Source organism: Bos indicus, chromosome 9 (genome assembly GCF_029378745.1).
Source record: "Bos indicus isolate NIAB-ARS_2022 breed Sahiwal x Tharparkar chromosome 9, NIAB-ARS_B.indTharparkar_mat_pri_1.0, whole genome shotgun sequence".
Lineage (NCBI taxonomy): Eukaryota > Metazoa > Chordata > Mammalia > Artiodactyla > Bovidae > Bos > Bos indicus.
The window spans coordinates 8,765,526-8,778,456 of record NC_091768.1 but is presented as its reverse complement, the minus strand read 5'-3'; the positions used below and the strand labels follow the sequence as shown (position 1 = coordinate 8,778,456).

At 39.5% G+C, this 12,931-nt stretch overlaps 1 protein-coding gene across 1 annotated transcript in view; it reads left to right on the top strand.

Annotated features, from left to right (window-relative positions):
- The window catches only part of LMBRD1 (LMBR1 domain containing 1), a 132,657-nt gene extending 120,423 nt beyond the window's left edge, over positions 1 to 12,234 (top strand). Inside the window, exons 15-16 of the mRNA XM_019967016.2 lie at positions 11,547 to 11,638; positions 11,770 to 12,234. Coding sequence (XP_019822575.2) covers positions 11,547 to 11,638; positions 11,770 to 11,886 — 209 coding nt within the window. The 3' untranslated portion in view covers positions 11,887 to 12,234. The remainder of the gene's footprint in view (positions 1 to 11,546; positions 11,639 to 11,769) is intronic.
- Positions 12,235 to 12,931: the final 697 nt, after the last annotated feature.

Below are 12,931 nucleotides of genomic sequence, written 5' to 3'. Positions count from 1 at the left end.
TAAAACCAATTTCATTAGAGGAGTTACTATACTAGTTTACACTTGATGTTTGATGTATAGTTTTAAATAAAAAGTTCATTTTAAGGAAAGCTAGTTTTGACAGGCTGAAATGAAGCTGGTCAAGGAGTTTCATTAGAACCTTAGCCATATGGCCTGAGGTTAAGAATGGACACTGATGCTCTGTGATGACAGTATTTGTTAATGTCTCTTGTGGTGCTGAGTGCCCAAGTGGGTGATCTATAAACATAGTTTGAAATGAAAATGGTACCAAACTCTTCCTTTGTGGATTTAAAAGACAGGTTTGAATATGGACTTCAGATTTAATACCTCCTACCTACTTCATATTAAGTGAAGCTAATTAATTTTAGCTCTCTGGAGATTTGTAACAAGAAGATCCAATTTGAGAGAATCTAAGTCATTCTTTCCCTCTGACTCAAGTACATGGAGCAGTGGCCTTTAAAAATACTACATGGTCTTTCTGTCTTATACTCTGCACATTTGGAGGGAGGGGACAAGATAGTTTAGAACAGTTAGATTTAGTCTAAAGATGAGGATAAATGAGGTCACCTAGAATTATAATAGTTTTGATAGGCTTATTTAGAATGCTATCCTATTTATTTAAGGAATACAAAATTGATAACAGCCTTTGCAATTTAAACACATTTGGAAGATATTGATATATCAGTTTTCATAATAGTGAGAATCACAGTCCTGTGTGTCTTGAAATTCATGTAAGATTTATAAATGTCTAAGTTTCCAAGATTCTATTTGCTGTTGTTGTACAGTTGGTCAGTTGTGTCCAGTTCTTTGCGACCCCATGGACTGCAGCATACCAGGCTTCCCTGTCCTTCACTATCTCCCGGAGTTTGTTCAAACTCAAGTCCATTGAATCAGTGATGCCATCCAACCATCTCATCCTCTTTTGACTCCTTCTCCTCCTGCCCTCCATCTTTCCCAGCATCAGGGTCTTTTCCAATGAATAACCTCTTTGCATCAAGCAGCCAAAGTATTGGAGCTTCAGCATCAGTGCTTCCAGTGAATATTCAGGGTTGATTTCCTTTAGAATTGACTGGTTTGATTTCCATGCTGTCCAAGGGACTCTAGAGAGTCTTCTCCAGCACCACAGTTTAAAAGCATCATTTCTTCAGTGCTCAGCCTTCTTTGTGGTCCCGCTTTCACATCCATACATGACTACTGGAAAAACCATGGCTTTGACTATACAGGCCTTTGTCAGCAAAGTGATGTCTCTGCTTTTTAATATGATGTCTAAGTTTGCCATAGCTTTTTTTCCAAGGAGCAAGTGTCCTTTAATTTCATGGTTGCAGTCACCATCTGCAGTGATGTTGGAGCCCAAGAAAATAGTCTGTCAACTGTTGCCATTTTTTCCCCATCTATCTGCTGTGAAGGGATGTAGCTGGATGCCATAATCTTAGTGGTTTTGAATGTTCAGTTTTAAGTCAACTTTTTCACTTTCCTCCTTCATCTTCATTAAGAGGCTCTTTATTTCCTCTTCACTTTCTGCCATTAGGGTGGTGTCATCTGCATATCTTCAAGTTATTGATATTTCTCCCTGTAATCTTGATTCCAGTTGAGCTTCATCCAGCCCAGCATTTTGCGTGGTGTACTCTGCATAGAAGTTAAATAAGCAGGGTGATAATATACAGCCTTGATCTACTCCTTTTCCTATCTTGAACCAGCGCATTGTTCCGTATTCTAACTGTTGATTCTTGACCTGCATACAGGTTTCTCAGGAGGCAGGTAATGTGGTCTGATATTCCCATCTCTTTAAGAATTTTCCAGTTTGTTGTGATCCAGTCAAAGGCTTTGGTGTAGTCGTTGAAGGAAAAGTAAATGACTAATTGTTCTCATCTATTTTCTCATCTGTTTTTCTCATCTATTATTTTCATCTCATTTCCTTGCTTTTTCAGTTAACTTTTTAAATTGGTATCTATTATGTGGTAGGCACTATTCTAAATACTACTGATACACAGGTAGTGAACAAAGCTCAGATGTGCTGTCCCCACAGGGCTTATTTAGAAGGAGACAAATAAGTATATCAGGCAGTAATCATTATGGAGAAAAAGTACCAGAGGACAGTAATGGTGCCTGGAAGGAGGGATGGTTTGAAATGCTGAGTAGGGCAGAAAGGAAATCCTTACCGAGAAGCTGACATCTGGGCAAAATGGTCTGAGGGAAGTGAGATCAGATACCTGGAAGGAAGGCAGATACCTGCAGAGAAGCCATGCAGGCCATGGTGACAGCAGGTGCAGAGGTTTTGGGGCAGGGGGGCCCAGGAACGGAGGAGGAAGGGCGGGCCAGTCATCAAAGAGAAGGACTTCATTCAGCTTTTAAGCTCAGACGGGAAGTCTAGAAGGCTGTGAGCAGATGACCTGATGGGCCTTACATCCTCAGGGGGTTACTCTGACTACTGTATTGCATGTAGACCAGGGTATGGGAACTGTTTTTCTGTAAGAGACCAGTTAATAAATATTTTAGGCTCTGTGGGGCCTGGAGTAGTGTCCACACTGCTCAGCTGTGCCACTGAAACACAGAGGTTGCTGTGGACAGCATGTCATGTTTCAGCATAACTTAAAAAATGAGTGATGGACCGAGTGAATCCTCCTGGGGTATAGTGTACTAGCCCCTGAGATAGACTCTAATAAACCAAGGGCAAAGGCGAATTGATAGGACTTTTGCAGGAATCCAAGGCAGAGCTTGTGGTGGTAGAATTGCAGGAAGTGGTTAGATTCTGGGTAGATTTTGGAGATAGAGCCAGTGTGATTTGCCAGTGCCATTCCTCCAGTGGGAACCTTAACCGTCCCCTGTACCACCTATACCACTGTACCACCAGGGATTGAAGGATTCCACTTTGTAACCCATCCTGCATGTTTCTAGTCTTTTTCCTGAACTTGGTCTCCTTTTCCATCATTGCTCTGCAACTGTTTGTTCTGGAAATGTCACAGCCAGATTCTGCCCAACTCCTCCCATCTTCATCAGTCAGATTCCTGGTCATCTTACAAGGTTTCTTTCCAACCTGACCCTCTTTTTTGAATCTCCAAACATGTGTACAGTTTTTCTTTTTTTTTTTCCACTTGAATTCCCATAGCAGTTTTACTTCTTATGGTGTGACCTTTACTCTGTCTTAATCTATAGTCATTTATGTATCTTATGTCTACCCTACTCTTTTGTAGGAATGTCAGCTCCTTGAATTAAGAAAACATATTAATATATATATATGAAGTATATTTTTCTGTCTTGTTCAACCAGCGTTTGTAGAATTGAATCAGTTTTTAAAATTTGTTCCTTTTTTATCTTGTTAAAAAATGTTCTTGTAGTAACATAAGATTAACATCACCTAATATCTTGTCTCTTCTTGCCCACTTTATCTATTGAATGAAATCCATTGTATTCACTTCCTGCTCGGTACCTACTGACCCCTTTTCTTACTTGGATCAATTGCTTTCTAATTGTGCTGTTTAGCTCTAATGTTACAATTTCTGCTTATTGGACTTCTGATGCATTAGAAACCGTATCTTCTTTCTGGATTTCCTTCCCAAAGCTAGTTTTCCAAGGGTTTAAAAAGAGAAAGAAAAGAAATGCTTTGTACAAAATATATATCTGAAAAGTCCTTGGATATCAACATCCTCACAGTTGATGATATGATGGGCAGTTTGTGCTATGCAAAAAACCATTTTTTTTAGAACTTTAAAAGTACAGTACCATCTATGTTTCATTTCTGATGGGTGAGAAATCCAGTGCATCTATTTCTTCTTTTGAAGTTAACTTGATCGTTTCTCTTTTCTCCATTTTCCCTTTGGGGAGCTCTTGTTCATTAGTTCCTGGATGCCTTCGATTGATCATCTGTCTCCTCTCATATTTCATATTTTCTGCCTACCATTTTGCTCTAGATTCTTGGGTATGTACTCAGTTTTATCTTCAAACTATACCCTGAATTTTTTATTTCATATAACACATTTGTATTTTCCTTGGGGTGCTTTATGTTTCTGATTTTTTTCCAAGTATCTTTGTTTTATGATGTAATATCCTTGTCAGTATATGAAGATACTAAACATTTTTCTTAATGATTGCATTTAAGTAGAATTACAGTGCTGTTCATCTTGGAGTTCTGTTTATCTCGTTCTTTCCCTTCATGCTGATAGTCTCCTGTATATAGCTGATGATTTATTCATATTTATGTTAACTTGTGTTTAAGTATCAGGAACTAGGAAGCCTCATCACGGGGGCCTCTGATTGGGGTTTCTTGATCCTTAAGTTGTATTTTTAAATAAATGAAAGGGAAACCAGCTGTTTTACTGGAGATCTTCTAAATGTGGCTTTCCATCTTACAGAATATTGCTGAGGTCTCCTGTCACCGAGTGGCCTTCCTCCCTTTCTGTTTGCTGTTAACAGTTGCTCCTGGCTTTATTCATGTTCTGTAACTTTAATGAGGTCCTGGGAAACTGGACAGGAAGCAAATGACTGTTCTCGTAAACCTCTTGTGTTCAACAAATTAAAATAGTTCTTCATGGTTAAGTGCTATAAGCTTAAAAGTTGACTTGTTGGAAAAGACTCTGATGCTGGGAGGGATTGGGGGCAGGAGGAGAAGGTGACAACGGAGGATCAGATGGCTGGATGGCATCACCGACTCAATGGACATGAGTTTGAGTGAACTCCAGGAGATGGTGATGGACAGGGAGGCCTGGTGTGCTGCGATTCATGGGGTCGCAAAGAGTCGGACACGACTGAGCAACTGAACTGAACTGAATAATAACTTTGTGTCAATAGTCTCATTTGATTTAATTCTCCCCATCAAAGGGGCAGAGCAGTATTGAAGTTAGAGTGATGAGACAGAATTATTATTTAAGAATCCTGTCGTACCCTGATATCCAGCATCTGTATTTGACTCCAGATAAGTAAAGAGAGAGTAAACTAAAGTATTAGCCAGATGGCAATTTATTAATTTACCATAGGAAGTATTACATTAAAGAAGCTAGAGGCTCACGGTTAGTGAATTCTCACCAGAGAGAAGGAATCTGTATGGAAAGCTGATTTTACAGTCACGTAGTTTCTGGGTGGGCCTGGAGTCAGGAGAGGGTCTCACTGATGTTGGCTGGTATCATCCAGCTGAGAGGGCCAGATGTAGTGTGCCTGCAGTCAGGTGAGGTTGCTGTGTGTGTGCGCACTCAGTCGTGTCCAACTCTTTGCGACCCTGTGGACTGTAGCCCACCAGGCTCCTCTGTCCAGGGAATTTCCCAGGCAAGAGTACTGGAGTGGATTGCCATTTCCTCCTCCAGGGGATCTTCCTGACCCAGGGATTGAACCCGTGTCTCTCGTGTCTCCTGCATTGGCAGACGAGTCTTACCACTGAGCCACTGGGGAAGCCATGTAGACCAAAAAATTAAGTATTGATCAAAGCATATTTCTCTTGGATTTTGCTTGAGATACAGAAAGTCTCTTTATTGTTGAAGTTCTTTTTCCAGGTGACATTTTGATTGTGTTGATGAAGTTCAGCAGGGACAGTACAGTGAAGTTAACTAGGTATAAGGTTTCTCAGTTTTCTGGAGTCCACGCTAAAGCAGCCCAGGTGATCTTGTGAAACTTCTCAGCTACTTTCTACAGATCCTTGTTTAAGGATTCTAACTCATAAAACATCAACCTTTTTTAAAAATCATATTTAGAGTACTCTCTAAATTTAATTCTCAGAAGGTCAGTTTATCTTATCACAATCCATCATGAGCAGATATTATATCGATGACACTTAGAAAGAAACTGACTTAGACGTTAAATGACTCCATCCAGAATCTCACAGTAAATGTAATCAGCGAACTCAAGAACCAAATCTCAATTTTCTGTCTCTAATATTTTCTAACATACCTCTTAAATTGTTGTCATTTTATGAAAAAGTTAAGGTAATAGAAAGCAGTTGCTTTATATTTTACCATCTTGGACAATTAAGAGTAATAGAAAATCTCATTAATTTAGAGTTCACTAATACAGTTTGAGATTGTTCCTACATTTATATGCTAATGCTTACCTTTGGCACTATCTTTTATAAGCTATGTATGGCCAATTATATTTTATATGGTCAGGACAAATGAAATTAGGTACGTTCTTTCTTAAAGGAGCAATACATATTTTAGCACTTTTGAAGTACATTGAACTTAAATGTAATCAAAGCTCAACACAAATTATACTGGTTCTTAACACAGTCACTATGAGACTTTATTTTTCAGTGCAAAGCATGTGGCCAAGTACTAGCTTTGTTAACCTGGTACAGTTAATATATTCATAAAATATAATCTATTCCCTTTAGAATTTCTATGACTTTTGATGTTCACCATCTCTTTCTTTCCCTTTTACCCAGTTCCTGCAGTGAGATTTAACAAAACATGATTTAACTATATGCCATTTGTTGAATTTCAAGATAAACCTACAATTTTGGTTTTTATGCAAATATTTAAATTTAAAAAAATTTATTCTGCCCTCCCTCTTCTTACTGGATATATGTTGCTGGTTTCTCAAATCTTTCTCTGTGTGTGTATTTCATATGCTATAAATCCATTTGACAGTGATGAATAACTGGGGCTTTAACTCCTCAGATTCCCTCCTTCTATCCCAATAGCATGCTTTCCCCTTTCTCAGAACCATTTGATAAATGATTCCTAATCATATCACGGTAAAGCCCGAGGTGCTTAGCCTGTTTACATTTAAGATTTGTATGTCTATTATAAATATCCAACAGTAGCAAGACCTAAAGTTAGCATAGTCACACGCAACCATGAGAAAGGAAGCGTTATTCTAAGGAATCCAGTCTTCTCCCAGTTCTTTTGTCACTAGTTAAAGAAATTGCTTTAAAATTCTCTGTGGCACATAAATTTCCCCAGATACCCTCCCTCTACAACATACGTAGATAAGGATTCATTTTATAAATAAAGCACAAATATAGACTTAATTCTAAGCTGATTTCAAGTGAAGGTGTAACATGATGATGACCTAATATTGGCTTAAGTCAGCATTAAATGTTGTTTTTCAAAATATATTTAAAGTAGAAGGTGCTGTTTATTACAGTTAATAACCAAAGTTATCTTAGTGGCAGTCAGCACACACTAACAGTGACATAACCAGCAGTCTAAAAGGAAATAAGTATATAAAACTTAGGGGTACATTTGTAAAAGCTGTTGTTATATGACAGACAGAGGCTTAATTGTACTTTCTGTTGGTTATTCATCTAGTTTGATAAGTGAGAATAGATGGAGGAAAGTGAAAGAAGCAGGAGTCAAGTCTTGATTGTTTTTTTCAGATAACTTCCATGCCCTTTCTTGGCTCTTTTAATTTTGGTCTTTTTCATATGGCCACCTTGTCTGAAAAAAAAAAAAAAGCTATTGTCTGAACCCTTATTTTTAGTTTTTAATTGTTAACATCCACTCTTTGGTTTAGCTGGAAGTTTATGTGTCCCTTTGAGGAATAACAGCCAGAGTCTCTTGAACACCTGTGATTTTAGAATGCAGTTCTTAAATTGAGCAATTCACATTTATTTTGAAGGTTAAACCAAGTTCAAAATACTTATTCTAGTGTTTCAGATAACAGTAGAAAGACTTCTCTAGATTTCCTAGATACCTGTGACGCAGACGATCAGCTAGGAGAGGGCAGATAGGGGAGTGGAGAGAAGCCCCTCCATGTATTTACTCAGTGTGGAGTTGTAACTTGAACATAAAATATTTGCATGAGGATTATTAACCAGAATTCCTCTGTGGACATCTGCCCCTTTATGTGCATATAAATATACTGATAAATACATATAAAGATAAAAGCTGTTAGATACTTTTCAACAACAAAGCAGAATACAATGGTCATACTTTTTTTTCTCTCTCTCTTATTTTAGAAGGCTTGTGTCAAATCTTTAAACAATGGAAGTGGTAAACATGTGAAATAATGTGATAGGAAAAGTAAGATACACTCTTTGTGGAGGAGAAAGTATCAGCGGGTGTAGCCAATTTAAAGTGTCATTGAGTGGGTTATAGAGTCCTGGGAAAAGTCATTTGATTTCACCTGCTTCTGCCAGTTCAGCCACTGTCTTGTTCCTGTTCTGGCCCTGAAGCTTCCAGTTCACTTTAGTTCTGAGCCCCCCAGATACCCTTAGCTGTGGGAATAAGTAACAGAACTCTTATTTTTTAAATTTAGAGCATTAGCAGTGTTGAGAGGGTTGAATAACTTTTTTAAAAACAGGTTTGTGCTTGAACAGCAGAGCTTACGTAGTACTTAACCCATGAAAGATACCGTTGATGTTTTCAAATTAATTGTGAACAGGCATTTTTTTTTTTAAACAGTCTGCTCGTCTCTTCATTACAAGTTGGTTTTTATTTAAAGGTATGTTACTGTTTAGCAAGTATCCTTTTACTGAATTATACACATTTAAATTAAACCTAGATAGCATATTAAAAAGCAGAGACATTACTTTGTCAACAAAGGTCTGTCTAGTCAAGGCTATGGTTTTTCCAGTGGTCATGTATGGATGTGAGAGTTGGACTGAGCGCTGAGCTCAGAAAGCTGAGCACCGCAGAATGGATGCTTTTGAACTGTGGTGTTGGAGAAGACTCTTGGGAGCCCTTGGACATCAAGGAGATCCAACCAGTCCATCCTAAAGGAGATCAGTCCTGGGTGCTCATTGGTAGGACTGATTTTGAAGCTGAAACTCCAGTACTTTGGCCACCTGATGCAAAGAGCTGACTCATTTGAAAAGACCCTGATTCTGGGAAAGACTGAAGGCAGGAGGAGAAGGGGATGACAGAGGATGAGATGGTTGGATGGCATCACCGACTCAATGGGCATGGGTTTGGGTGGACTCTGGGAGTTGGTGATGGACAGGGAGGCCTGACATCCTGCAGTTCGTGGAGTTGCAAAGAGTCAGACATGACTAAGCGACTGAACTGAACTAAACTGAAATTAAACCAAATCCATCTGTATCTGTTTTGACTGTAGAGACAGAACAATAATGCACATGTCCAGAGTTGTCATGATGCTAATAGCTAAACAAGTATTTTCCTTAGTGCTAAGGAACACTAGTCACCTTCTAAAATCTTAAGATCAGTTTTTATTGGCACCATTTGAACAGCTCTTGAAAGCTATATTCTTTATCATGGGCTTGGTTATATCTTAAAGAAGAAAAAAGAAGAAAATTAATATGAACTGCCACTCTGCAGACTTCATCTGGTCTTCAGGATGAGCCCGTAAGGAAAGGTGGTGACACGCACGAGTGTCAGTAGTCAGATGTGCCTGTTCACGTGGCAGAGAAGTGGCCGAACGAGAGCCGACACCAAATCTGTGAAACCAGGGTCTGCACCTCTTTTCCCGTGTTGGACATTTCAGTTATGCTTTCATTTTCAACATGGATTCAAGTATCTTGTTTTGACATCCTTGGAATCTTCTCAGATTTTAGTCAAAAGAAATTAGAAAATGCATTAGTTATCAGTATGATTTTTAAGTAAAATACCTCCCTTTTGAACAATTTAGTTTACTTCATCAGTCATATTAAATATGAGTGCCAGGTACTCCGAGGGATACTCTGGAATACTGAGGCCAACCTAGTGGGAAAAGTGACAAATTTCCTAAGTTACCTTCCTGTGAAGCCCGTTCTGTCGTCCTGGGGCAGGGGCAGGGGGTGGGCAGAGTGACTGACCAGCGGCTTTCCCGCCCAGGAGGCTCTGCTGCTGCCTGAGCTGCACGGCCTGGTGTGAAGATGTCACCTTGGGGGCCAGGGACTGCAGAACTGAGGGGAGAGAAACATTGGTTCCACACTGCTGCTTGAGTCCTTCTTGGTGTTCCTTAGGAAGCTTCGGCTATTCCTTCTAGACTTTTCTGTTGAGAAAGACAATGAGGAATGTGCAGGGGGCCCTCGGGGTTCAGTGATTGGCATTAGACTGGCTGCCCTGCCCGTGAAGAGAAGGCACGTCCCTGCCACACTGCGTGTTTTCCTGTAGGAAGCAGAGGCTGTCTGTCCAGCTGGGCCTTGAGCCATTCAGAAGGACATGCTGAGCTTCATGGGAAGGGAGGAGGAGACTGGGATAAAGTAGGACCAAATGCTGCTTTTCAGAGATCCATGCCACAGACGGTTTTAATAAACAAGTATTTGCTTAGATGTCATGTATTAGATACCTAAAGGACTTTGTAAGCTAATGGAAACAGATAATTTAGATAATATGGAGTCTCAAAAAGATATCAAATAACCAGTCTGCTGCTTTCTCCTTAAGAATTACGTTCTGGTTTTTTTTGAAGGAAAAAAATAAATGATTGTTTTTAGATTCAAGTTATAATAAATATTATCTAAAGCAGAGACATTATTTTGCCAACAAAGGTCCATCTAGTCAAGGCTATAGTTTTTCCAGTGGTCATGTATGGATGTGAGAGTTGAATTGTGAAGAAAGCTGAGTGCCGAAGAATTGATGCTTTTGAACTGCGGTGTTGGGGAAGACTCTTGAGAGTCCCTTGGACTGCAAGGAGATCCAACCAGTCCATTCTGAAGGAGATCAGCCCTGGGTGTTCTTTGGAAGGAATGATGCTAAAGCTGAAACTCCAGTACTTTGGCCACCTCATGCGAAGAGTTGACTCATTGGAAAAGACTCTGATGCTGGGAGGGATTAGGGGCAGGAGGAGAAGGGGACGACAGAGGATGAGATGGCTGGATGGCATCACTGACTCGATGGACATGAGTCTGAGTGAACTCCGGCAGATGGTGATGGACAGGGAGGCCTGCTGTGCTGCAATTCATGGGGTCACAAAGAGTCGGACACGACTGAGCAACTGAACTGAACTGAAAGTTCAGGGAGTACGCAAGTCAGCCATCTTTTCAATAGCATTCTTAAGCTCAAAAAGATCTCCTTTTAAAGGTGTCATCACTTTATTGTTTTAATTATTCAGGTAAAGCTTACCTATATATTGTGGCTGTGCTGGACCTTCACTGCAGTGCATGGGCTTGTCTGGTGGAGCCTGGGCTCTGGAGCCCATGGGCTTCGGTCGTGTGGCTTGTGGGTTTAGTTGCTCTGCGGTGTGTGGGATCTTAATTCCCCAACCAGAGACCAGAGATCAAACCCGTGTCTCCTGCATTGTCATGCAAATCCTTAACCACTGGACCACCGGGGAAGTTCCCCCCAAAATCTCTTAATTGGATTCTTAGAAAAGCGCAGCCTAATGCTAACCACATCTGCTTACTTTGTTCATTTCTTTTTTTCATTCTTCATCAGGAAAACTGTTTTGTTTTAGGACATGTCTGGCATTCCAGGTCAAAATGCTTTTTCTAGTTTAAATACATTGAACTAGCCAATACAACTTTTTTATACCTAACAGCAGGAATTAATATTGGTTGTGCTCGCTTTTAAAAATGTCATGTTACATTAAGGTGATTGAAAGAGTGCGCTTTGGAGATAGATCTAGATTTCCATCCTGTCTCTAAAGCTGATTTAGTTTTGTTTAATACAACCTTTTAGGTAAAGTATTAATAGTCTATTTCAAGAGAGAAACTACTCCACCTTGGTCCTTTATTGCTTTTATAGATCAGTGTACTGTCACCCGGACCTACCTGTTCCTTCACAAGTTCTGGTTCTTCAGTGCTGCCTACTACTTTGGGAACTGGGCCTTTCTTGGGGTAAGTACAGGCATCCCAGGAATGCCATGACCATTAGTGGCCCATTTATGGATGGGTTTGGATTTTAAAGTCAGTGCTTTCTGGGAGATTTCAAGTTTGAGAAATAACATACGGCCTGTTTACCTCTGCAGGTGTTCATCGTTGGGTTCATCGTGTCCTGCTGTAAAGGGAAGAAGTCGGTCCTTGAAAGGGTAGATGAGGATGACTCAGACCTGAGTGATGACGAGCCCTCTCTCTACTCCGTTTGAGGGCCTCTGGCCTGCAGCGTTTACAGAGCGGACTGCATCTCATGTGCATTTCAAAGTGTCAAACTAACATTAGGATGAACTGACTAGCTTTCATCAAAAATGGGAGCATGGCTATTAAAAAACTATATTTTTTATGTTTTCTGAAGTGACATTATTGTATCATAGATTAACATTTAAAATTGCTATAATAATAACTATGTAAACACAAAACTACCGGCTTTGTGAGGGAATGTTTGTGGAGATTTTTTTGCCTCTAGTGTATAATAGTGTTGAATTGATTAAAAACCCTCCAGAGTTAATATTCCCTTGATCATTTTTTAAAAACATAATAAATCACTTGTACCTGTGCCTTTTGGTCTCTAGAGTACTGTGGAATTTTCAAGTGTCTATATCTGATTGTCAAAAAATAATATTCACAGTATAGCTGAATACTAAATATTACTCCTTTATGCAGCTTGTCTTCTAGTCTCTAGATTAAATTACTAGTGCCACTGAAATAGATTTCATGAGCACATTTCAGGCTACTTGGTGTCTCAGATATATTGTTCATATAGTAATCCATTAGGTATATTGTCACCTCTCAATATTTAAGGCACATACATTGTTGTAAATAAGTAACCTCAAAATTTGTATTCCAGCGTAAATGGGAGTATTGTCAAGAATAAGTAATCCTGAAAAATGAGTGAACTGATCAGTTTAAAACATATGACAATATTTTGGCATTAAAGATAGTTTTTCATTCTAAAGATTTAGAATTTGCAAAAGATACAGGGAAAGCTGTATAGTATTGATAGGGCATTTTGAACACATTCTGGATAGTGAGAATTCATCACAAGTTATATTCTAGTTTACGAACATAGGCAAATTAGAACTCATAAAAGGCACATAGTTTGATTCTTGAAATAAAATACCACTCAGTTCAGTTCAGTTGCTCAGTCGTGTCCAACTCTTTGTGACCCCGTGAATCCCAGCACACCAGGCCTCCCTGTCCATCACCAACTTCCAGAGTTCACTCAGACTCACGTCCATCGAGTCAGTGATGCCA